The 27,210-nt window shown below is 45.9% G+C and overlaps 1 protein-coding gene across 1 annotated transcript in view; it reads left to right on the top strand.

Annotated features, from left to right (window-relative positions):
• The window catches only part of LLGL1 (LLGL scribble cell polarity complex component 1), a 100,232-nt gene that overhangs the window by 10,935 nt on the left and 62,087 nt on the right, over nt 1-27,210 (top strand). The window contains 1 exon segment of the mRNA XM_020967402.2: nt 5,596-5,693. Within this exon segment, the coding sequence (XP_020823061.1) occupies nt 5,596-5,693 (98 nt within the window).

Raw genomic sequence — 27,210 nt, 5'->3', positions numbered from 1 at the left:
CATGCATACTCAGGCTGAAACTGTACTGAGTGTGAAGTCATGGGGTGCCCCCCCAGCCCGCCCCCTGCAGAAACCTACCGTCTCCAGGAGTCGGAAGGGGAGTTTAGAGGTTTCTGTTCTGAGTCCAGCCTCCCACCCAATCCAAGAATCCTTTCAACAGCATCCCTGACAGTCAGATCTAGCCATTGCTTGAATACATTTGATTATTGCCCTCGTGATATTCGTGAGTATTATGGTTTTCGTGGTATTATATTCATGAGCTTATTACTTCATGAAGCCATTTATTCCATTGAGGGGGAGGGGAGCTCTTAATAATTAGAAAGTTCTTACAGGGAACTGAAATCTACCTCCCTATAGCTTCAGTGTATCGCTTATGGCTCCTGGGGACCCTAAGGATTGGACTAGCTCCACTCTTCTAGTTTCAATGTATTATTACTTATGTGTCTTGTTTTCCCCCAGAATAAGGCTATAAGCTCCCTGAAGGTAAGAATTTCTTGTATGCCCTTTAGCATAGAGCTGGAAACCCAGGATCATACATTTAGAGCTAGGAGAAATCTCAGAGTCTATTTAATATAACCCCCTCATTTTACAGATGAGAAATTGAGGTCCAGAAATGTTAAGTGACTTTCCCAAGGTCATACAGATAGTGGTCAGAGGTAGGATTTGAACTGAGGTCCTCTGACTCCAGAGGAGTTTTTTTTTTTTAACGGAAGCGGGGGAGGGGGGGTGGAGAAACACAATACATACTTGTTTGTTAGGTGGTCTCATATTGCTGCCCTTGTCCACTAGGGAAGTCCTATCTAGGTGACGTGTTAGGGTTGGGGGGCAGGGAATGCAGAAAGCTCTGCTTTGTTGAGCTTTCATAGGGAGGCCAAAAAAACCACTGCCCAGGACAAAGTTTGTACTTTGTGGGAGGGGAGCAAATAGGAGAAATTTAACCTCTGGCCGGCCGCTGGATTTGAGTTCTTGGAGGTCTGGCTTGGGTTCAGAATTCATCACTGCCTGGGTCCTGTGAGGGAGAGGTATGGGTGGGCTGAAACAAGGGAAGGCATCCTTTAGTTACCGGAATGTGTTTGTAGCCCAATCCAAGACAAATACGGCATTTGGCTGGAGCAGTGAGAAGCAGTGCCTTTGGGAATGGAGGAAAGTGTGTTGGGAAGGAGGAGATGAGACAGGAGAGTGGGAATAGGGAGGTCTGAACCCCTCCTCCTACTGGATTCTTAGAGGTTTCTTTGACACCCAAAATGAGAAGTGCCAGAGGAAATTTGGAGTTGACTTCAAAGCATCTTCTCCACGTGGGTTGGGGGATGGACCTATAGTTCTCCGTCAGCTGGTCCGAGGTCCCAAGAAGCCTATTAAGACCACCTGCTGGATGATTTGAAGTTGGAAACGGAAACAGCTGCCAGGCCAAAGCTTCCATCCCTCGCTCTGCTCTCCCCATCACCTCTTCTCAGGAATGTAGGACTCTTGGGTTGGGAGTCAGGCCTTGGGCATCCCTTGGTCCTTCTTGGTAGGTGTCTGCTCCTTGGTTAGTCAGAGTTGCAGGAAGACCTTGTAAAGTTACCAGAAACTTGCAGAGGAAGGAGGCGGACATAGTCCCTGCTCCATGTTGGTGGAGGTCCTAGGAAAGGGAAGTTTGTGCTTGTAAGGGCCCTCTTAGCTCCTCGAAGCTGTCCTCTGCTCAGCCAGCCATGGATTTAAAGTTGGAAGAGACATTACAAGCCTTAAGGTTTGTAAAGTGCTTTACATGTTATCTAATTGTATCCTCATAGTAACTATAGGTGTTAGTATCCTCATTTTGCAAATGAGGGAGGCTCGGAGGAGCTCTTTACACAGATAGCAAACTGCATGGATGAAATTTAATCAGCAAGCATTTCTTAAACACTAACTATGTCAAACACTGTACTAGGCACTGAGGAAACAAATATAAAAAAATAAAACAATCCTTGCCCTCAAGGAGGGTGGAGAGGGGAAGTGAATAACAACTATATATGTACATATACATGTATGTAAAGAATACAGGGGAAGCTAGGTGGCAAAGTGGATAGAGCACCAGTCCTGGAGTCAGGATTACCTGAGTTCAAATCCAGCCTCAGACACTTGAAACTTACTAGCTGTGTGACCCTGGGCAAGTCACTTAACCCCAATTGCCAAAAACAAAAGAATAAATACAAGGTAGTTGGGGAGGAAGGACATTAGCAGTTGTGGAGATCAATAAAGGTTTCATTTAGGTTGTGCTTGTGCTGTTTCTTAAAGGAAGAGAAAGAAAGAAAAATTGAATCCTGGAAGTACTAGGGATCCAGTAGAGCTGGTTAAATAGGGGGAGTGTCATGGTCAGGCCTGTGCTTGAGGAAAACCACTTTGGCAGCTATGTGGAAGATAGATTATAAAGGGGAGAGAGTTGAGGCAGGGAGATCATTCAGGTAATTCTTGGCGCTAATCTAAGTGAACTAAGGTGTTAGCTATGTGAGTAGACAGGGTCAGATACAAGAGATGTTGTGGAGGTAGAAAAGCAAGATTTGATGACTGATTGGATATATATATGGATGAGAGAGAGTGAGGAGTTGGGGTTACCAACTGGGGAGTTACCAGCCTGGGAAAATGGGAGAAAAATGGTGGTGTCCTCTGCTGCAGAGGTGTCAAACTCACAACTCTAGTGAGGCCAGAACCAGATTAAGCTGTAACTGGGAAATGTTTAACAAAATAAACAAAAATACAATACATCATAGATAATGTTAATTTGTGTCTTTCTAAGTCATGCAGCCTGCAGGGATCCCTTTCTATTTGAATTTGACAGCACTCCTCTACAGAAATGGGGATGTTTGGAAGAGGGAAATGTTTTTTGGGGAAAGTTTTGAAGCTTTGTTTTTGGATTTGTTGCATTTGAGATGTCTCTGGGACATACAGATTTAAATATCCAGTAGGAAGTTGGTAAGCTGGGACTGACACTCAGGAGAAAGACTGAGGCTGGATTTATAGATCTGTAAATCATTCACATGGAGATGATAATTAAACCCAAGGGAGCCATCGAGGTCACAAAGAACAGGGCCCAGCACAGAGCTTTGGTGAATGCCCACGGGGAGAGGTGGCATGGGTGACAAGACAGTAAGGTGTCAAAGAAACAGTGAGACGTGTAGAAGGAGAGTGTGGACAGAGCAGTGTCACAAAGACTAGAGAGGAGTAAATATCCAGGAGGAGAGTGTGGCCAACAGTGTCAAATGTCCCAGAGGTCAAGAAGGATGAAGATTGAGGGGGATAAAAAGTCAAATTTAGCAGTTCAGGGGTAGGTCCCTCTTGACTCCATATTCACTGTGCTATACCACATTGCTTAGAGTGCTAGACTTGGAGTCCAGAAGACCTAGGTTCAGATCCTTTGTCTGACGAGTGACTTAACCTCTGACCCTTGGTTTTCTCACCTGTAAAATGAAGGGGTAAGACTAGATTGGTTTTGAGGGCCTTTTCTGGCCTTAAATTCTGTGAAGGATTGTGGTTAGCCAGAAGGAAGAGTTTTCCTGAGAAGAGAGAATTGTGCCATGTGTGGCTTGCTTGGAGACAGGGGGATGGACCCTATGGCTTAGACAGCCTCCTTCTAGTTGTGGGCTAGATGAACAGATGCTCCCTTCTGACCTAGTTCTGTGCCCTCTTTGTGGGGCTAAAGCTGGAGATTTACCTTTTCGTGTGACCTGGGACCCTTGGCCTACTGGATTTATGCTGGCTGTGATTTGTGGCACAGTGGGTTTCCACACCAGTATCAGGCTGGCCGAAGGAGGGTAGGCCTCTTCAAATTGGGAAAACTGGGGTAGAGCTGAATCTGTGAAAATAGTGGGCATTTGTGGGTCTGGTCAACCAGACAATGGAGCTGTTGATCAGTACCCCTTGGAGCTAGAAGGGAGTAATTTCAGAATAAAGGATCTTGCTGATCGTTGATCTGATTGGTGCAAGCTTGTTACTCTTAGAGGTGAGGGAACGTTTAGAGAAATTTCTGGACATCAGCGCCCTGGAGTGTCAGGAGAAATCATGCTCATTTAGGCACATCCCTGCCCTCTGAGGTGACGACAGCCTGGGAGCACAGCTCTGCCTCTCCGACCCTGCCTTCTGGGACTGACCTAGAATTATTCTTGGAGAATGGGAAGAATAACTCTGAGATGAGCTTTGGTGGGGCCACTCTTTTCCCTATTGGATTGCTGTTGGGATCACCAGCCATCTAGCCACCTGGCTTAGCTGTCTTTGAACACAGCCAGGCACTTTCTGGGTAAATTTCTGTAGTTTAGGCTTTACAAAGTTACTGGCAGTATTGGGCCTGACAGAGACGTGCATTTATTCATCCAGATGTTTAAGTATTTACTAAGTATGCAGGCCTGGGCTAGATACTGTAGGAGGACAGAGCTGTAAATCTCAGGCCTTGCTTTTGAGGGGCGTATAGTCTAAACTAGAGATATGATTAGCGTACATGGAAGGTCATCTAATATTTCTAAATTAGACTCTAAGCTTCATAAGGCAAAGCCTGCACACGTAATAAATACTTAAATATCTGTGATCAAAGCATGACTTCAATGAAGAGCTTTGAGAGGACACCCTAATGCACCCATTTGGGGAGAGATGGGAAGTCCCCAAGTGTTTTTAAACTCTGTCCAGTGTATTGATTGATTGGGCTGATTTTTTTCCCCTCGTCTTTTCCTTTCCTTTTTTTTTTTTGTCTTTAAAACATACTTTTTGTTTATATAGGATGGCTCCTGGGGAAGGGGAGATGTACTGGGGGAAAATGTGGTGATGTAAGAAACAAAAGACGTCAATAAAAATCTACTTTTAAAATATCTTTGATCACAGAAGGACGATAGATTTAGAAAAGAGTGGGATAATGGAGGTGATTTAATGCAACCCTCTCACTTTATAGGTAAGGAAGCTGTGACTTGCCTAAGGTCACTGGGACAGATGTTGCTAAGAATACTTACTGTTCCTTGTACCCAATGAGTGGTGCAGAGCAGGCTGGAATCACTGGAGATTGGCATGGTCCAGGAGGGCATTCTAGGCATGGGACTGGGTTGTATGGGGTGTTTTTATATTTATATAGCATTTTATTTTTTTAATTCAATTTTATTTTCAGTTCTGGAATTATCTACCTTCTACTTTCCCTACCCATTGAGAAGGCAGGAAAAAAAACCTGTTTAACATAGAATTTTAAGACTCTCTTTACAACAGTGCTTTGAGGTAGGCAGCGTGAGCGTTGTCTTCCCCTTTTACACATGAGGAAATCAAGGTTTACATGAGTTATCTGAGATCGTTTGACCAGTGAAGTGGCAAAACCAGGGTTTGAACTCAGGCCTGTGTGAATCCCGAGTCCACTGTAACACACTCCCTCTCCAGTGCCAGGCTGAGCTGTTTAGACTTGATCCTGTAAGTAATGGAAAGGCATGTGTGATTTTTTTGTTTATCAGTTTGTATCTGTGTGTCTGTCTGGGCATGTGTCTGAAGCAGTCTGTGTAACTATCTCTGTGTGTCTCTGCCCCTTGCCCTTTAAGAGTAGGGACCCTCATGGGGCCCTGTAACTCTTTCCCTGGATCTGGAATGTCACCAGCTATTTCCTTTTCCTTCCAGACTGTGGAACATGGATTCCCCAACCAGCCCAGCTCTCTGGCTTATGACCCCAAGCTTCGCATCATGGCCATTGGTACAAAGTCTGGAGCAGTCAAAATGTATCCTTTTCCCCTCTCTGCCAATATCAAGGTGGCCCCAGGAGTCCCCAAGGTGCTGAGAGGTAAGGCTGACTCAGCATAATTTACAGGTGGGTTCTTCCCCCTTTTGCCCAGGAACCAGAGGGTAGCAACAAGGCAGGGATGTGTGTGTCTATACTGCTGGATCTAAAATATCTTGCCAGCTGTTGTTTTTGGAAGAGTAGATGGGAGAAGTTGGGTCTTGAATGGTGGGTAGGATTTGGATCCAGGGAAACATTTTTTTTTATGTTGGGGAGGCAAGATGAGCAGAGATTTAGCTCACAGATGGGAATAAGCATAAGGTATTTGGGGAGGTTTAGGGGTAGAGAGGGTCAAGGGTATCACCTTGTCATTTCTTATAGTATATAAGAAATAAGGTCGATTGGGCCCCTAAAAGGCCTTGAGTACCAAGCATGGGAATCTGGACTTGATTTGGTAGAAGGAAGGAAACAATGAAAAGTTCTTAAACCTTCTTGGAAAGATGATAGGATGAAAATAGTCTTAGGATGAGAACTCTGGAAACATGTCAGATGAAGTGCCTCGAGCATGTTATAGGTGATTAATAAATGCTAATTGTATGAGTGGTTGAGAAACCCACACAGCTCATGGAGGAAGGGCTGGGGTTGTGATTGTTCTAATATTAGACCTCCCTGGCTCTTCCTTCACCAACCCAAGGATAGGACATCCCTTATTGGGCGGTTTCTGATTTTGGAGTTCTTTCTCAGTTCACAGAGCCTTGTCACCTCCTCATGGGCATCCGTATGTCTTTCCCCATCTATCAGGGTCACCTGGTTGATCTCACAGCTATCCAGGACTAGAACTGGGTCCTTCTGACGGAAAGTTAAGTGAGTTTTTTCCCTACCACATTGGACTAGGTAGGATAGATGAGGCCAGGTGGTGGGGTTATGGTCATGGAGTTGGGAGACAAGGGTTGAGATTAGAGTAACAGGGATAAGATTATACGGGTAGGTTTATGGGTTTAGGGTTAGAATTTATAAGGCTAGGGATAGCCCTTGGAGAGGGGAAGGGATGGAGGTTAAGGGAAGGGCGGGGAGAAGAGACTCTTGGCCTAAAGCTTGGAAGAGGTAGGAATGTCAAAGCTTGGGATGAGGTTACCAATAGTCCTGAAAGGGGTTTAGGGAAGAGGCTTTCAAGCCAAATTTCCTGTCCTAGTCCTGGATAGGCAAGGGAAAAAGCCAAGGATTTAGCCTGAGAATGCAGCTAGGACTTCTGCTATCTGTTCCTTCTCCTTACCCACATCCCCCGAAGCCCCAGGATGAATGGGCATCTGGCCCCTGGGGACTGACTTCCCCTTCACCCTCCCCCTTCACCCTCCCCCTTCCCCGCAGAAGCCTGTTAAGACCACCTGCTGGATGATTTAAAGTGTGGAACAGAAACGGCTCTCAGGCCAAAGCTTCCAGCCCCAGCTTTGTTCCCCATCTTGCTTCTTCTTAGGAACATTAGGTCTCTGTGTTGAAAGTCAGGCTTTGGACATCCCTTGGTCAGTCAGCCTGGTCCCCAGTTAGTCAGGCAAGGAGGTCCTTATCTGTCAGACCTCAGAGAGGCAGGCAGACCTCCCCTTCCCACCTCCCTTCCCCTGGCACCACTCCTGGCCCCTAGCCCTGCTGGGTGGGGGAGGGGTGGGCACAATCAGGGTTCCTGTATGGCTGTGGACAAAGCGGGCATTTTCCACTGCACAGTGCACCCAGGGATGACAGGGTCGGCCCTAGCCCAGGCAGCTGAAAGCTCCCTTCCCCCAGCTGGGGAGAGGCAGCCCTCATGTAGTGGAAGTCCAAATCCAATTTGCAGTTGGACAACCTGGCTCCATATTGCAGGTCTACCCCTTACTATGTGTGACTTTGGACAAGTCACTTAATTACTCTGGGCCTCGGATTCCCCCCTCTTCAAAATGAGGAGGTTAAAGTCGATGATCTCAAGTCCCTTTCAGCTCTAGATCTCAGATCTTTTGAACAAGGAGGCAGCCTGGGAGTCTGGACTCCTAGGTCTTCCTTGCGGTTCTTCCGAATCTGCCCCTGGGTTATACTCCTCTGTCCATCCTAGGAAACCACTCTTAAGTGAGATTGAAACCTTCCTTCCTTACCCCTCACTTTCCAAGCTGACTCACTGGCCCTTAGCTGGGACTGAGAGAGTGGCCAGGAGATACTTGGAAGAGGAGCCCCAGTTATGCTAATGTTTTGGGGGGACACTGTCATAATTAAGAAGTACTTATTGAACCATACTAGATATGGGGGGGGATGCAGAGTGTGTGTCTCTACATAACATGCATAAACCACTAAACATAGAAATTGCATATATCTTTCCATTATCTGTGGGATCCAGTCTGAATAGCTCAGCCTGGCACTAGAAGGGCATTGGGGTACCATTGAAATGACAGTGGGCTCAGCCTTGGCTCTGCCCCTTGTTAGCTGCATGACTTTGGGTGATTCATTTAACATCTCTAAATCTTAATTCTTATGGTCTAGTAGGGGAAAGAGGAGCTACTGGCATAAAATTTTAATGAGACAGTGTCTGATGTGCCGTGCGATTCCAGAGAGGAGGAAGAGGTTAGTGGGAATAGACAGGAATAGACAGTAGGGGCCTACTTTTCTTAAGCCACATGTCTTTGGAAGAACACCTGACAACCCTACTGGTCACCAGTTGACACAAAGGATGAAGACCCAAAGCCCTGTACAAACAGGTGGGCAAGGGGTTAGATACAGAAGAGACAAGAGGCCTCTGTTCTCTCCTGAAAGCAACCGATTGTGCCTCTATTCATGTCACTGCAGACCGTTTCATTCCACAGACATTTATGGGATGCCCACTGTATACAAGACCCAGTACACAGTGGACTCCGATTTCCTTATTTTACAGGGGAGGAAATGATTGATTATTACCCAAAGCCACACAGCAAATTAAGCTGAGACTTGGAACCCAGGTGTTCTGACTTCTAATCCAATGTTCTTTTGTCTGTTACTTTTGTAGAAACATGCCAGAGGTCGATTATAGTGCGTGTGTAAGGGGGGACGTCTGTGGTTTTGCTTCCCCCCTCCAAATTGCTGTTACGTGTACTTTGGGGAGATAGAGGGCTTGAGTGATTGTATATGTGTTGGGAGTGGAGGGGAGGCAGAGTGTTTGTTACCAGAGCAGGAGGCTGAGAGTCTAGACTCCTGCTTCTTACTTCCCCACTGAGCTCTCCAGATTGACTCTTGTCTGAATCCAGTAAGGTCTCTCTTTACCTTTACCCCTTTTGGGGAACCAAATCTTTCCTAGTTGATCAACTAGTAGCTTGTCTGTCGTCACGGGCCCTGCTTTTATCATTGTCTCCTGAGAATGATTCACTTTGGTGCTTTCTCCCATCAGGGAAAATATTTTCCTTCCCCTTCCCAAGGCTGGATGAGAGTGACTAGCCAAGCTTAGAGTTCAGTGAGTGTTAGACCCTTGAGTCAGGCCTGGGATGGATGAGGGGGCTTCCTATTGGATTGGAGATGTGTGTGAGAGGTCAGTAAGGACGATTATTCCGTGATTCAGCAATTCATAAAGCTTGGTAATTATCAAGTCCAGCTTTAGACCATGGACCCCCCCAGAGAAGCTGGGTGCCTGGTCTAAGGTCACACAGGGAGGAGTTAGTGTTAGATCCCAGATCTCTTGATGTTGTTGAATGTTCTTTCCATGACGGAGGTTAAGTAACTTGCTGGAGCTCACGTGGCATGTTAATGGCAGAGGCAGACCTAGAGTCCGCATCCTTAGGTTTCTTAGATGCTGGTCTAAGGCTTCTGGATGCCTTGTCCTCCTCCCACTCCCTCCCCTTACCCCCATATACCACCAGACATAAAATCGACATCCTGTTTCTGTAGCGCCGTTTTTTCTTTTGACTTGATTTGATTCGGTTAACGAGTATTTAATTGTTTCTGCCTCTCACCTCCTCTCCTGGGAGAGAAAAAAAAAACAAACAACCTTGTAGTAAATATTTATAGTCAAGCAAAACAAATGACCACATTGGCCACGTCCAGAAATATATGGCTCAGTCTGCATCTTGAGTCCATCCCTTCTCTGTCAGGAGGTTACTTTCTACCCATTCTTAAAAAACCAGCTGCTTTGTTCTTCCTGACAGCAGGGTTTGCTGTTCTGAGAACCTTAGAGTTCAGAAATCTAGGCTTTCAGGGCAGCGGCCCAGAGAGGGAGTGGCCTAGCATTCTTTCCTGTCTACCAACTTTTCCTCCCCAGGAAGTGGAGTGAGCAATTTAGGGAGGTTTGGAGAAGCTAGGACCCAGGTATGTGTGCCTGTGTTCAGACTCAGTACAATGAGATAAGGCAAAAGTTACCTCTTTAAGGGGTCTACTCTGAAGCCTGAGAAAGGCAGGGGAGGCGAAGAGAGAGCTCCCTGTAGGGTGGGGGGTGGGGAAAGAATCTCACTTGACACAGCTGTGTTCTTGAGAAAGGCTAAGTGCTAATTGCATCTGTGTAAAGCAGTCTTGCTTGGGGGGGTGGGGAGGAGGGGGGAAGGGATGGAACCTGCTGTTTACAGAACTGCTGTATTCTGTGAGGAATCCTTTTGTAAAGTCAAAGCATTACCTCCTAATTTATTGTTTAAACCTGGATTTTCATCTGTTCGAGTTGCTGTGTCCTGACCGGTAGCTCTTGAGGTTTTTGCCTTCATTTCCCCATCCCCCTCCTCTCTAGGGCCTCTGGCATGTTTGGCTCTAGGTGGAGCTCTGGGCTGGGTCCCTAAAGCAACATCTGGATCTGGCCCAGATGAGGATCCTTGCTGTCTCCCTGTTCTAGGCCATTCTTACAGCTGGAGAATCCTGCCCGTTGTCCCCTTAGCTCTCAATCCTGAGCTCATTAGCTGCCTGTCTATGAGTAATGACTAACCAGGCCCAGACCCTCCCTGCTGATTGACTCATCTGTTTCTGGGTAGGTCGGGCTGAGGATGGGGGGCCCATCTCAGAACAGGGCCCCAGAAGCAAAGTAGGTAAGGAGAAAGGAAACAAGAAAGGTAAATTACTTGAGAAGACAGCCAGCTGATTCAACATCTCCCCCCCACCCCTTAGAAGTGGATCAAAACTCTATTTGTTGTCTTCCCATCCCCCTACTCTGCAGTTGTTACTACTTTTCAGTATCCTGGGAAACTCCTAACTCTGTTTTCATTTACACATGCTCAGGACTACAGGCCCATTTTGACCCATAATAGAAATCTCTTATCATCATCAAAATCTTATTTCATATTTATATATGTATGCACACATATGGAACATATTTAAATCTGTAAGAATAAAAGCCATTTGTTATATATATGCATACATACATATGTGTATATACATATATGTATATACACATATGGAATGGATTTAAATTTATAAGAATAAGAGCCATTTGCGTGTGTGTGTGTGTGTGTGTGTGTGTGTGGTTGTGGGATTGTGGCGTATGAACAGGCAGCTCTTAGGGGGAAGAAATCCAACCCATGCGGGGGAAAAATGCTGCAAATTGATGAAAATTAGAGAAATGCAAATTAAAGCAAGTCTGAGATCCCACCTCATAGTCACCATGATCAGTGAGGTTGACAAGGAAAATGACAAATGTTGGGCTGCTAGAAAGCAGGCGCATTCCTGCCCCGTAGATCTGAGCTCTCAGCAGCAGCAGCAGCACCTGTGTCCAGGCTGGGGGGAGGGAAGGTTGTCTCGCCCCGCTCATGCCAGGCACCCCTTTCCCATTTTCTCTGGAGCTATCTATCTCCTTTGTGGCCAGCTGGGACTTGGCTAAAATGACTTCTGATGATCTGGAAGTGTTAGGGCAAGGGTCAAGGGAGTTTAGAACTGAAAGGCGGTACTTAAGGAAGGGTTTGGAATAAAATGACAGTAGTCATGCCTGGCTTATGCTTCAGTGTGTGCGCCTGAATCACAACAGTAGAGCTAGAAGAGATTGTAGAGAGAAGACCAGCTCCATCCCTCACTCGATAGAGAGGAAATGTCGGCCCAGAGAGAAGGAACATACCCACTTTTTTAGCTAGAATTAGAACCCAAGTCTCCTAACTGTTCCTGGTCCAGAACTCTGCTTCCATTATACTTCTAGGACCTAGAGCCTGGGTCATTGTGTACGTGTGTGTTTGGGGGTGTCTCTGATATTGCATTTTGCCAGTGTCACTTAGGAGCTGCAGTAGTGTGGCTGGAAGACCTTTCTCACCAAAACCTTGAGCACTGGTGCCCATCTCCCCCAAAGATAAATTTGGTGTGACTCTGTATTATGGGGGGGGGGGTTCTTTGGGAGTCCTCATCCAGGATAGTAGGGCAAGAAGATGTACCTGGGAATAAACAACCCCATTAATGGGAGGCTGCTCCCACTGCTAAGTGACCTCTGTCCTCAGAACCTAGAAACCAGGCCAAGAAAAGTGTTGCCACTCCCTTAGAAGCCAGTCTTGAGTGCCTCTGTCCCTAAGGTAAGGGATCTGGGGCCCTTTAAGGGGCCTTGACCCATATAAGAAGCAGAGGGAAGAGCAGTGCGTGTACTCTTAATTACTACCCACTTTGCCTGCCCTCTGTGTATTGGGGCTCTCCAGCTGCTCTCGTTTCCTCTGCCCCAGATCAGCCCAGCATTCTGGTTTCTTTGGGGGTCAAGGAAGGAATTTACATAGACCAGTGCTCAGGAGTCTGCTTTGTGGTGTCTTCTGTGTCCTCCCACCCCGCAGCTCGGTGGTGTCCTTGGTTGTCATCTGTGGAAGGGCTCATGTGGAAAGGTTTCAGAGAAGATGGTTCTGCGGCCACACATAAGTGACTTTGGGATCATCCATGCCCTCGTATCTTTCCTTCTGTTTGCCAGGAAAAGCCAGACTGGGGGGAGAAGGAATGGTTATGATGCTGTCTTATGATGTAGGATTTATACTGTACTCTCCCTACAAGTGTTCCCCTCCATTTTACAAATGAGGAAACTGAGCCTCAGAGAATTTAAGTGCCTTGCCCATGTTCACGCAGTGATCTAGTGTCAGAGCTGGGCCTACCTGGCTGGGTTGTTGTGAGGACTGAATGAGATAATATGAAATGCTTTGCAAACCTTAAAGCACTATATAAATGCTAGCTATTGCTTTTTTATTAAAGCCTTTTGCAAATCTTTAATCATGATATATATGTTTGCTATTATTATTGTCATTATCATTATGACCACGACTACTATTCTGTGTTGCCTTGGCCTGGGGGTAAATAGAATCACTCCCATTTTGCAGATGAGATGACTAAGGCTTAAAGTGACTTAGGCAAAGCCATGTTGATGGTTAGGACTAGAGATAACATAAATGCCTTCTGAGAGGGTCCTCCATCTTAAATCTGATCTTTTCTCGCCTTGTTTTCAGTTCTGATCCCTGAGCCACTTGGATTTTGTCAGCTGCCAGCTATTCACATTGCTGTTGGACACAGGGGCCCCTAGACGGGATGTCAGAGACAGCCGGAGCATACATATGTGACCTCAGATGCTGGTCTAAGCTTTGCCCAGGCAACCGAGGGCTTGCCTAGTGGGATGAGAGCTCCCTTTCAGTAAACGGCATGGGTTGCTGCTGCCTGGGGTTGCTGTGAAACTAAGGATGGGTTCTGGAAACCACACAGCTCTAGAAGGAGAATCTTGCCTCAAGTAGACTTAGGTGGAAGGTAGTTATTTTTAAAATGAAACACCAGCCCTATCCTAAATCGTTACCATGTTTAAGATTAGAGTCTATCTAATCCAGTATTTTTATTTTACAGATAAGGAAGGAGACAGAGAGAAAGCATGAGTGTAGGAGCTAGACTAGAACCCAAGTCCACATCACCCTCAGCCTGTCTCTCCTAGGCAGGGACTTGCTTGGCATGATGGGTCCTCTTGCGCCAGACGCCCTGGTCCTTGCTTAGAGGAGTACAGAGGGGATCTCTGAATAGTCCAGCAGCTGGGCACTCAGTATGTGAGTTATGATCCCCCGGCCCCTTCCCCTGCCACAGGACAGGAACCTTTTCTTTCTGTCCTTGTTCTCATTTTGCCTCCTGATTCTGTGTCTTTTTTTTTGTAATTCCAGTTTCCGGGGCTCAAGCCCTGGCATGAGGGTGAGGACAGATGAGGGGAAAAAATGATCCCATTTGCCGTTTTCTTGGGAAAGAGATGGGGGAGAAAAGGGTAACAGTGGGCTGACTTTGTAGGGATGGCGCCACAGCCAGCCTCAGAGAGGTCTTCCTGTGTTAACTGAGTTTAGATCAATTATTCCTTCCTTCAGAAACCTTCACCTGAATCCTTCTTGCCTAGGGACTAAATTTGAAATTCCTCAGCCTGGCATTCAGGGCTCTCTGTAGTTTTGTCACCAGGCTCCCTTTCCAGCTGTAGAGAGACCCTATCGGTCAACTAGCATTAACAATAGCATGACCTATTCTGTGCCAGCCACTGTGGTGGACCCCACAGGAATAAACACAGATGTGAAACACAGAAGAGCTTACAGTTCAGCTGTTAGAGCGATACATATGTACACACACACACACGTACGTGTATAGGTTTATATAAAATAATCGCTAACATCATACTAATAGTTAATGTTTATAGTGTTTAAAGGTTTACAGAGTGCTTTACATAATATTATCTCACTTGATCAAAATAGATGCAAGATGATGTGGTTGTGGGCAGGACTGGGGAAGGCATTAGCAGGTGTCTGGGATCCAGAAAGGCTGCGTATAGAAGGTGGTCCACGAGCTGAGCTTTGACGGAGACTAGTGACTGAGTGAAGAGGCTAAAAGGGATGTGATTTCTGAGGTTACACTACTTTGTTTTTAAAACTTTTGTTTTCTTTTTGCCCAATACTGGGCATGAGAAATGGCCTGTGCAGAGGCACCAAGATGAGAGATGGAATTTCCTGCATAAAGAACGTTAAAAAGGCCCATTTGGTTGGAGCAGCCTGCATGAAGGGAAGTGATATGGCATTAGGCTGGGAATGTGTAAGTAGGGGCCAGGTTGTGAAGGGCTTTAAATACTAAATAGAGGAGTTCAGATTTGACCCTAGACTTGTTAGCACTGGAATAAAGCTTAGAGATCATGTAGTTTGAACTCCTCCCCCCATTTCCTATGCAAAGAAGGAAATCTTTATCTCCTGATACTGAGGCAGCCTCTCCTGAGGGATCACTCAGGCCTACTCTTTCTCCTTTCCTCTATGCTCTTGTTTTGCCCTAGCTGCTCCTTGTACCCCCTTGGCATCCTACCAAACAGACTGTGGGTATTTTGTAGTTAAACTAAGTCCAATGTATCAATCACATGGCACTCAGTGAGGTAGACCGAGGAATGACCTCCATCCTGCAGCTGGCCTGGCCACCTCCTTGCTGGGGAAAAACTGGGGCATGGGATAAGAATGAGCCCAGGTCAGGGTTACATGGCAGCCAGCCCATTCAGTGTGCCCGGCCCTGTGCTCTGTGTATATGTGTGTGTCTGTCTGTGTGCACGCGTGCGCACGCGTGAATGTTGGGGGTGGGCTGTAGGAGAGGGGTAAAGAGGGGATGGAAGGAAGAGACAGCCTTTACCCTGGAGGTGCTCACAGGTCTAACAAAGGAGATGAGAATTGAAACCGTTAGAGAATAGATGAAACAGATAACCTAGAGTGAGATAGGGGATGGGAAGATTCTTCTTCCTTTTTTTTTAGGCAATTGGGGTTAAGTGACTTGCCCAAGGTCACACAGCTAGTAACTGTTGTGTCTGAGGCCGGATTTGAACTCAGGTCCTCCTGACTACAGCGCTGGTGCTCTATCTACTGCCCCCAGGGTGAGAAGATTCTTAAGTGCATTAAGTGGCCGTTCCAAAACTCCCAGCTCAGCCTGGCTACCACCCTCAAAGAGTCACTGAAGGGCTACTGCCCAGTGTTTCTATCACATGTTGCCCAGGGTTCAGGGTTCCAGATGCTGTGTTTCTGGTGGATGGGAGTAAGGATGGTTTGCATGTGACATCTTCCTATAGGAAGAGAGAAATATAGTTATTGATCATGGGACTAAAGGAACCCTAGGACACCATCTGTTGCCGGATGTGAGGATGCACACCTATAACCTTGCCTCTGGGAAGGCTGAGTTGGGTGGATTGCTTGAGCTCAGGAGTTCTAAGTCTCGGTAGGACTAGAGATGATGGAGAGGCCATACTCTAAGTCTAACACCAAGATGGTGAGCCCTGGAGAGCCCAGGTTGCCCAAGGAAGGGGCCAACTGATCTAGGTTAAAAATGGAGCAGCTCAAAACTTCAGTGTCTTTCAGCAGTGAGATCAAACCTGAAGGTAGCCACCATACTTCCAAGCTTGGGTGAAATAGGGAAAACCCAGTCTTTAAAAAAAAAAATGACACCATCCATTTGTTCCCAGTGTATTCCCTTGACTTCTGATGGATAAAATTTTGTCCCATTTTATAGATGATGCCACTGAGGCTCAGAGGGACCAAGTGAGTGTTCAAGCACCACAGTGTGTTAGTTGAAGAATAATGGACTATTTTGTTCTCCCTTTTCATCATCTGTTTTGTATCTCGTGTCCTCGATAGAAGGTTTTTCTAGTGGCCTAGCTGCCTTAGGATCCTAGAATTCGATCTGAAAATAACGTTAGAGATTATTTAGCATGTGGTCCCCCTCCCCTCCTCCATTTTTTAGATGGGGAAAGTAAAGCCCAGGGAAGTTGTGACATGCCCAAGGTCACACAGAGAAGAAGTTCTAGAGCTAGGATTTGAACCCAAGTCCCATCACTACAAGTCTGACTCAGCTTCCATGGGGGCGTGAGATAGAAGAATCTTTTTTTTCCTAGCCCTACCTCCAGCCTACACCTACAGATTCTTTTGTACATCAGATACATACAGACCTTTTGTCTCATCTGGCTCAGAGCCCCCTGCCCACCTTGGGTATCAAATGATGGAGAAAGGAGCTTCCTAATGCTCATCATAGTCTGTCCCGTTTCCCCCCCCACCCCCTGCCCTGCTCTGTATCTCTCTGTACCAGGGGTGGGGAACTTGTGGCCTCAAGGCCCCCACCCCTGCTCTATACCTTTCCCTAGGATCTTTATGAAATTTAAGATATGAGGAAGGTCATTCTAGCACTAGTCTTTGCCTTCTTCATAGCACTCCATAGGGTCACAGATTTAGAGCTCAAAGTAGCTTTAGAAGCCATCAGAGGCCAACATGTCCATTTTACAGATGAGGAAACAGAGGCACAGAGTGTGGACAAGAAGCTCGAGACATGGTTCCTGCCCTTGAGGGACTTGTGATCTCACTGGGGAGATAAAGCTGATGTCTGTGGAGCAGTGTAATAATAACACCAGGCAACATGGGCTGAGTCCTCCAAGAGTGGGGAGACAGCTTGGTGGTAGTAGATAGAACACTGCAATTAGCCAGAAGATGGGCTTGGATCCTGGCTCTGCTGCTGTACAGTCTGTGTGACCTGGAAACTCTACTTCATTGTCCAGTCGTTTCAGCCCTGTCTGACTCTTCCGTGACCCCATTTGGGGTTTTCTTGGCAAAGATACTGGAGTGTTTTGCCATTTCCTTCTCTGGCTCACTTGACAGATGAGGAACTGAGGCAAACAGGGTTAAGTGATTTGCCCAGGGTCACGCAGCAAATAAGTGTCTGAGACCAGATTTGAACTTGGGAAGATGAGTCTTCCTGATTCCAGGTCCTGTGCTCTATCCACTTAGCCACCTAGCTGCCTCATCCCTACTGCATTTCATGCAATTAACTGCTGTCTGCCTCAGTTTTCTTATCTGTAAAATGGGGATAATAATAGCACCAACTTCCCATTGTTTGGGAGGATAAAATGTACTTTGCAAAGTACTTTGCAAATCTTAAAGCACTGCATAAATGCTAGCTATGATTATTATTATCCTTGTCATCTCTGTTGTTATGCTGATAAAATTACTTAATATTTGTAACATGCTTTGTAAACCTTAAGGAACTGTAAAAATGGTAGCTCTTAATATAAGTGCAAGAGGGGGCAGCTAGGTGGTACAGTGGATAGAGCACTGGCCCTGGAATCAGGAGGACCTGATTTCAAATCCAGCCTCAGGCATTGGCCGTATGATCCTGGACAAGTCACTTAACCCCAATCGCCTCCAAAATAAAAAATATTTTTAAATAAATGCAAGAAGAGTTCAGAGCAGGGTAGGGATGGTCAGGGAAGGCTTTCCGCATGAGGGAGGTAACTCCTTGGCCCTTGAAGTTTAACTTTCAGTAGCTACTCTGAGGCCAAGAGCTTCGGGAGGGAAATTCTGAGGCTCCAAAAGTGGGGGAGAACTGTCTTTGGATAGAAGGGGAAGAAATTTGAGGTAGCTGGGTTGCTCTTTACTCTCCTTCCCTTTCCTCCCCCACCCTCAGTCTCTCTTCAAGCCATTCTATTCCCCCTTTATAGAAGACAGGGCCTGGAAACGAATCTTCCTGTTATCTCTGAGCCTCTTGACTGGGCCTTTGATGAGCATAGGATGCAGTTAATCACTGTCTGCTCTAGAGCTCTCTATCTGAGGCCTGCTCAGTAATCGCCCCTTCTGTTCTGCTACCCAAGTGAGCTTGTTAAATCCTTTCTCCTTTCCAGACCTCAGTTCCCTCTTTTGTACAATGAGAGCATAGGATTAGGTGTTCATTAGGGGTAAGGAATGGAGTTTATTGGTATAGAGAACCCCCAAGACAGGAGACTTCCTCTACCCGTATGAGTCGGCACCTTCTCTTCATCCGTAGTCTGAGGAGTTGCCTAGAGCAGAAGTGCCAATCTCAGCCAGGCCTGAGCCAGATTAAAATGTAATTGGGGAAATGTTTAACAAAATTAATTAAAATACAGTGTGGCGTTGTTGTTTAGTCATGGCTGACTCTTTGTGACTCCTTTTTGGGGTTTTCTTGGCAAAGATACTGGAATGGTTTGCCATTTCCTTCTCCAGCTCATTTTACAAATGAGGAAACTGAGGTAAACAGTGGTCAAGCAACTTGCCCATGGTTACATAGCTAGTGAGTGTCTGAGGTTGGATTTGAATTAAGGTGTTCCTGACTCCAGGCCCATCATTCCATCCCCTGAGCCGTCTAGCTGAATCCAACACATACAGCATAGACACGGTTAATTTGTAGTTTTCTAAGTCAATATGGGAGGCAGCTAGATGGTTTAGTGGATAGAGCACTAGGCCTGGAGTCAGGAAGACCCAAGTTCAAATCTAGCCTCAGACACTCACTAACTATGTGACCCTGGGCAAGTCACTTAACCTCTGTTTGCCTTAATCCACTGGAGAAGGAAATGGCAAACCAGTCCAGTTTCTTGGCCAAGAAAACCCCATCAATAGTATTGGCATGCTATGGTCCACAGGATCACAAAGAGCCAGACCCAACTGAAAACAACAGAGTCAATATAGGGATGCAAGGATCCATTCCTATTTGAATTTGGCACCTCTGGCCTGGACCACTGAGAGCTTAAAAGTGACTTCCTTAGGGCCAGGAGGTATCAGAGGCAACATTTGAACTAGGTCTTTGGTTATAAGGCGAGCTTTACGTATCACAAAGCCTTTCTAAATGATCTAATGGTACTAATAGAATTACTGTTGATAATGATAAAGTCTGGTTTCAATTCCTGTGTGTTAAATCTCCTGAAAGCAAGAGGACCTTGTCTTACCTACCTACCCACCTCCATGATGTTAGGTACATGGCTCGGCACGTAGTAGGTTCTTGATCTGAGCTGTAGAAGAAATGACTGTGGCTTGGTTTATGAGGGCGTGGAGGCCTAATAAAATCTCTGAGCCATTGGACCGGAGCCCTGGCCTGGATGCCAGGCAATAGGAGTGCCAGCTGTGGCTGTGTTCACCTTGCAGGTCATACATTCTCTCTGAACCTTAGTCTCTCTCTTTTAAATGGAGATAATAAATGGCCTAGACTGGGACAGGATGAAGATATGTGCCTAGAGATAAGTCTGAGCCCTTCAAAGGGAAGAAGCTAGAGTAACCAGGGAGCTATTTTTGTTATTATAATAATTATCATAATAATCACTGTGGAATGGCACTCTTCTCTGGAATACATACCTCTTTCCCACTTCCTTTTTCCAGTTTAGAGCTGATGATACACCCTTTATCAAAACTCCAGGTTCCAAATACCCTCTGGCCAAGTCGAAAGAACCATTTACTGGTCAAGTCAACAGGCGTTTATTAAGCCTTTACTATGTGCCATGACTGAGAAACACATACTAGCAAAAAGAAAGACTGTCCCTGTCCTCATGGAGCTTATATTCTAATAGGGAAAGAGTGTCTATAAAAGGAAATGAAAATCTCTTGAGGGAATAGGGGTGGGAAAAAGGTACTCCTGAGAGGGCAGACATAGTAGAGAAAGTCCAGAGTCAGGAGAAGAGCCCAGGGAGGACTGAAGGCATGGCTGGCTTGGACACTCTCCTTAAAATGGGGATTCTGCAAGGAATCAGAAATCAGAGGAGAGGGCCAAAGAGTAGGAATGTACTTCCGGTGTGAGAAATCCAGAGGTAGAGTGAATTTCCAGGGTGAGAAGGCTTCCAAGGCTTGGAAGAGAAAGTCTGTAATCTGGAGTGGAGCCTAGAGAGAAATGAATGGATAGAAGTCTGGAGACTTGAGTTTTTTACTTTGTGTGTGACCTTGGACAAGTCACTTTTATCTTTTAAATGAAGTGGTTTGTCTGTTATCGCTAAATGGCTTATTCTGATGCTAGCGGAATAGTCTAGGTTCCTTCCAGTTGAGTTGTTTAATCCAAACTGATTTTGTGTTTCCTTTTCTTTGTTGTGGGGAGGAGGGGTGTGAGAGGTAAGGAATGTGGTCATTGGTGGTGGGCTAGGGAGGAGGGTAGGAATCTGACCTGGGCTGCTTGATGACCACATAGAGATTAGGGTTGGATTTCAGGGATGGGCTGAGTTTCCTGGAGCTTCGCAGGAGTAAATCTCTTGGGCTTTCTGAGAAGCTGGGTGGGATTAGTCTAGTACTGGTTGTAATAGGGAAGGGCGTAAGAGCCATACTGTGGACCTTGAACAGACTCTTGAACTGGCCATCTGGGTTGTTTGTAGAAGGAAATCTACCCTGGCCTCAAAGAAGCCCCACCCTTCAGGGTGATTTGGACTCTGTAATCATGATGTCTTCAGTATGACCTCTGAGTTGGACTTAGGAAGAGTATTGCCTTCAACTTGGATAGAGTCCCTCCAATTAGTCCTTATGATCCTGGCAGCACAGTACAGTGAAAAGAGGGCTGGAATATGAAGTGAGAGGACTGGGGTTTGAATCCTAGCTCTGTGATTTCTATCCTTGTGACCTTGGGCAAATCACTTAACATCACTGTCTCAGTTTCTGAATCGTTAAAACAAGGGGGTTATACTAGGTGACTCCCAAAGTTCTTTGCCATTCTAGATCTATGATGGTCAGTATCCCATGATTTCCTCTGGGAAAGGATCTGAGAAACTTTAACCTAATGTTGGGTTGGGGATTCCAACCCTTGGCTTAGAGATTCCAGTAGCTATCCCTGGCTTGGTGGGAAGCCCTGTTTCCTTGGCTGGGGGAATCACCCGCTACCCTCCCTAGAAAGCTGCTTGAGATGGTTGGGCTCTGTAAAAACTTCCTAACTTATCAGTCCCCAGACCTTAAGTAGTTGGCAGGAACTAGCTTTTCTGATTCAGTGCAATGAGCATGGAGTTTACCTGAGATTGGGAGAGATGAGCTCCCTGGAACTCTCTAATGATGTTGTTGTTGAGTCCTTTTCAGTTGTGTCTGACTTTTTGTGACCCCATTTGGGGTTTTCTTGGCAAAGATACTGGAGTGGTTTGCCATTTCCTTCTCCAGATCATTTTACAAATGAGGAAACTGAGGCAAACAGGATTAAGTCACTTGCCCAGGGTCACACAGCTAGTACATATCTGAGGCCAGATTTGAACTCAGGAAGATGAGTCTTTCTGATTCCAGTCCCAGCACTTCATCCACTTTGCCACTTAGCTGCCCCGCTAATGACACTGGGGGAACAGAATTCTTGGCATCATTTGGGTTAAAGACCAACTTTAACTCAACAATTTGGTATGTCTGATGTCTGTTCTGTGCCCTGCTCTGGGACAAAGAGTGAGACACAGCTCTAAGGAGTTTGCACCCCAACCTCCTAGAGAAACAAGTTGCACACATGTCAAAGAATTAGCCAATGAAAGCTTATGATTAAGCATTGGTTGTGTGTTTCAGACTATAAGTGCTATCCAAGTTCCAAGGACACAGAGGATTTATATCAACTTGGGGAAATCTAGGAAGGCTTTCTGGAGGAGGTCAGAGGACTGTGAAGAGTTTAAATACTTAGCCCCCTGGGAGAGGATGGAGAAGGAAAAAAAAGTAGCATGAGCAAAGACATGGGGGTAGGACTGTATGTGATGTGTTTGAGGAGCGTAGAGACAATCCTGGTTGGCGCAGAAGTTGTGTGTTGGGGGAGATGCTCCCCCTTCATATTCCAGCTGCCCAGAACTATCATGGAAATTCTAGCCTGGTGTCTTAAGAATACACGGTAGATGAACTTGGGGTTTGGTCCTCAGCTTTGGGGACCTTTGGCCAGCTTTGAGTCTGGGTTCCTGAGAGTCCTTCAGAGCCAAGGTAGCACCTGTTACCCTTTGGAAATGGTTGTCAGAGTCAGCTGGACTGGGAGACTGATGGTGATGAGCACAAGAAAAAGAAGAGGGACAGTGGTTTTTTGGATGAGATCATTTCATTGTGCAAGTGAAGTCACTGTGGCGGTGCATGTAAATGAAGTCCTCTTTCCATTCAGATGACTCCCCCGGGAATCATTTTGTAAGGTGAAGAAGCAGTCCTTAATTTATTCCTTATATCCAACTAGATTTTTACATGCTGGGTATGAGGCCTTTGAGGCTATCTGTGCCTGGCAGGAAAGGTAGTAACTGGGCTTCTGGCTATTGTTAATGTTGGGTTGTTCTAGCTACAGAAAAAGACTAGACTCGGAATTGGCAGGGTTCTTAGAGATGTTTAGCAGAGGGAAGAAGGCTGGTTTTGAAGTCAGAGAATCTAGATGCAAATCCTATCTCTGGTGTTTACTACCTGCATAGTAGGACAGTGGTGTTTGTGATATATAGAAATGTAGCCCAGTTATAAGGGCCGTATTGTGTTCCTCAGACCTGGGTGCTTAGATCAGAGGAAGAAATCTGCTTTGCCCTCAGGGGAGCCCCACCCTTCAGGATAATTTAGATTCTATCAATACCACAGAAATAATTTGAATAGGGAAGATGGTAGGACCAGGTGCTGGGTCTAGAGAGAACCTAAGGCCTGCAAGTTCAAATCTAGCCTCATACATTTCTTGGCTTTGTGACCCTGGGCAAGTCACTCAACCATCTGCCTCCGTTTCTTAACTATAAATTGGAAATAACAACAGCACCTACTTCACAGGATTGTGAGGTGAGAATCAAGTAAGATAATATCTATAAATAAAGCACTTAGCACAGTGCCTTGGCATATGGTAGGCGCTTAATAAAAGCTTGTTTCCTCTTCCCTGTCCCTATTCCGCCACCCCATCTCCCTGGTGTGACGCTGCAGTTTCTGATCAAGATTGTCATGCTTTACAACCCAGGAAGGACCCATGTTGAATTGGAGGAAACAGCCTCATTCCTTGATATGTTCTTTCCCCCTGAGAATGGGTGAGGGTATCACCCATAGCCTTTTCTCATACTCTAGCCATGGAGGTGGGGGGTAGGAGGGAGAAGGTGTCTGTGATCTTGAAATTAAAAAAAAAATACTAACTTCTAACTGAAAGTTAGCATTTCCTTCAATTCTTTAATTTAATTTAATTCTGAGAAGGGGTCCATAGGCTTTATCAGGCTTCTAAGGAGTCCATGACACACAGAGAAAAGGTTAAGAAGTCTCAGCCTCTCCTGCAGCCATTTCTTGCCTTTCTGTGTCCCAGCCAGGATGTTAGACTGCATTCCCAGTGGGTGAGGAAGGCAGAAATGGTTCAGCCAGCTGCCCAGAACTGAGCCCTATCGCAAAAATTCTTCCCTTGGGGTTTCTTAAGAACCTTGGATCTATTGCAGGGAAAATCCAGTAAGTAGCTTTAGAACCCTATCTCCTGCATCTTCAGTAAGGAGAGGAAGCTGTGGTTTCCCCCTTTGTCCTGACCCTAATGATTCTGTCAGTCACTCAATAGACCAGTCAATGCTGAGTGCTTCCTGTGTGCCTAGCCCTGTGTGAGCTCTTCGAGGAGCCAACAAGAGGAGGAGGAGACAAATAGAGCAATGAGATTGATATTCAGAGAGCTTCACGATGCAGGATATGACTCAGTGCTGATTCGTGTGGCATGGACAATGAGAGCTGTGGGAATTCTGAACAGGAGAGGGATCATTATGAGTTGTAGCAATTGGAGAGAGAGGTTCCTCAGTGGGACCTGAGTTGAGCCTTGAAGAATGGGTATGATTAGTATAATGGGTGGGGATGGAGGGATATTCCATTCTTGTGTTTAAGGGTGTGGAAGCTAAAAGAGGCGAGAGTGTGTTCGTAGGTGCGTATGGAGGGAAGAGACTGGAACCCTGGCCTAAAGGAGTTGTGAGGACAAAACACGTGCAAAAAACTCTTAGAAAGAATTGCAGACAAAGTTCAGAGAAGAGTGAGATCAATGACCTGGGACAGTGCTTTTGCAGAAGAGCGATTCTGAGGCCTTTGAGTTACATTCATCGCCTTTCCCCCATCACCTCCCACCTTAGGCACCTGGGCGGTGCAGTGGATAAAATGTTGGGCCTGGAGTCAGGACAACCTGAATTTAAATGTGGCCTCTGACACTTCCTATCTGTGTGACCCTGAGTGAGTCACTTAATATTATTGCCCACGTGCCTGTCTGCCTCAGTTTCTTCCAGTGTAAAAAGAGAATAATAAAAGCACCTCCTTCCCACGGTTGTTGTGAGGTAAATGAGGTAGTATCCTAAAGCACTTAAGGCACAGTGCTTGGAACATAGCAGGCACTTAATAAATGTTTATTCCCTCCCTCTGTAACTCCCTCTTAGGGCATAAATAGCTGCTGTCTCCTCTTACATGGACACAAATCACTTAGCCTCTCTGTGCCTCAGTTTTTCTCATATGTAAAATGGGGATCATAATAGTGCCTACTTCCCTGGGTTGTGAGGGTCTAATGAGTTAATATATGTAAAGTATTTTGCAAACCTTAAAGAGCTATATAAATGCTAATTCTTATTCTTATTCTTATTAAACTTGCCCAACGTTATACTGGTAGTCATTGAGATGATATGGGCAGAAGCCTTTTGCAATTTTTAACATGTAAATGCTCTGTAAATGCTAGTTATTGTTGTGTTATACAAGAACAAGTTGTCTCCCTCTCCCTTCAGGTTTTTGAAGATTGTGCTCTCGGTCCTTCCCAAGTTTTTACCTCCTTGAGATCCGCTCAGCATCCTGGACCCTCCCTTCTCTTTCAGTGACTCCCTTAAAACTTGGTGTCCCTCAGGGCAAATATCTAGAAGTTACAGGGAAACAGCAGTGGAGTTAGAGCTGAATTTTAAGCATCTGTTTCCTCCCTCTAGTTATAAGAACCTGGTAACTCATATGTGTGGTCCAAGTGCAGGAAAGTGGAGTGAGGCTATCTCCTTCATCTCTGTGGTCTGGGCATCGTGCAGATTCACACAGCCTCGGATGGTTGTGAGGGTCAGAGGTTGGGGGATGGTGAGAGTTTGGTGGGAGGAGGAGGGGGAGGGGGAGATTCTCATCTACTTCTACTGACAGACCTCACTTACTTTGCATTCTGGGATAGGGCACAGGCTTTGTCTGGATCAGGAATGGGGAGGAGAGAGAGAGGAAGAGTCTTTTAGATGAAGAGGCCGTACTCCATTCATTCAATATTTGTCACATGCTCAGGCAGGTTCTGGCACTCGGGTTTGTACACCTCGGCTCAAGGAGCATTCCTATCCTTGTTCCCAGTGGGACTGACCAAGGACATAACGCTTCCTCTCTCTGCATTGGCATTGGCCTTAAGTGGACCCCAGGCCTCTTTGCCAGCCTCTAAGAAGACCAACGACATCTGATCATTGTTGGGGCAACTTGGCAAAGGCAGATAGCTGGTGGATTCCTGGACGTAAGAGTTATCCTGTGGCGTCTCAGGATTAACAGAAACCTTACATATCCAGTGGTTCTTAAACTACTTAGTCCCAGGACCCCTTTAACTCTTAAAAATTATTGAGGAACCCTCTTCCCCTGCCCTCTGCAAAGAGCTTTTGTTTATGTGGGTGATTATCTATTGATATTTGTTGTTGTTCAGGACTTTTCATGTCCCCGTGGACCATACTGCTCTAGAGGTTTTCTTGGCAAAGATACTGGAGTGGTTTGCCATTTCCTTCTCCATTATCAATATTTACCATATTAGAAATTAAAACGTCTTATTGTTATGAAGATAGTTTCGACCTCATGGACCCCCTAAAAGAGATCCCCAGACCACACTTTGGCCTCTAGTCTAACTGCCTGAGATGCTTTGGTACATTTTACAGAGGAGAAAACTAAGGCTTAGAGAAGGGAAATGATTTGCCCAAGGTCACACAGTGAGTGAGTGGCAGAAGAAGGACTGAAACCCAGGTTTCTTTTTACTCTGCCACACTACTTTGGGCAAATTACTTAACCTGAGTTCTTGGGCCCTCATTTCCTCAACTGTAACAGTAATCTCCCACATGTGTTTAGCTCTCTTCAGTTTTTGAAGCACTTTCACATTTGTCATCTCACTGGATTGTCACAAATAGCCCTGCCCAAGAGACAGATTATTATACCTATTTTACAGATCGGCAGGATGAGACCCAGAGAAATAAAGGTCACGTGTTGAATTTGTGATCCATCCAGTACTTCTGTCTAGGTGTCCTGACTCCCAGCTCATGGTCCTCATATGGTGGGAATCCTGGGAGTGGCAAAGTCTAAAACAATCACAACACATATTACTCTTCGATGATGAGATGGCGAGATGGAGGGCTACGTATTAGTTGTGTGCAAGTCACTGCCAGGGCTGAAAGTCTGTTATACCTCTTTGTTCAGATGGGCATTTCAGGCCTGGCAAACCCTATTTATTCTTTCCTTTCTGTAAGACAATTGGACATCCCTGGTAATTTAGTTGCCTTTCCTAATTAAGGGTGGTATTAAAATAATCTCTCGTTACTCCTGGGGGTTTCTGTTGGAGCCTCTATACTAGATTCCTGGCAATCTCCATAGGCTTCCTCTGACACAGGAGATGTTAAAGTGGGTGGTGGAATCTCTTTCTGATGCCTGGGCCATGAGATTCTGAGTATTCCCAATTCTCCAGATTGTCAGAAGGGTGTCAGGGAGGGAAAAGGAAGTAGGAAAAGAGATATAGGATGTCTTCCAGCTGATTTGGGATACTCATTTGGGTCTCTGGGGGCCAAGGTTCTCAGGTAGAATGCGGCTGGGGAAGGGAGAGGAGAGATGGATTTCTCATGCATAATTTGCACATGTGAGTCCCAGTGTCCTATTTCTGTTCTGTGCCCCCTTGCACCACCATAATTTTCCCTTGAATGATTCCTTTAGAGAAGGAGAGATGTCTAGGTG

Source organism: Phascolarctos cinereus, unplaced genomic scaffold (assembly GCF_003287225.1).
Source record: "Phascolarctos cinereus isolate Bilbo 61053 unplaced genomic scaffold, phaCin_HiC Scaffold_4;HRSCAF=312, whole genome shotgun sequence".
Lineage (NCBI taxonomy): Eukaryota > Metazoa > Chordata > Mammalia > Diprotodontia > Phascolarctidae > Phascolarctos > Phascolarctos cinereus.
This window is presented reverse-complemented; position numbering and strand designations above follow the sequence as displayed.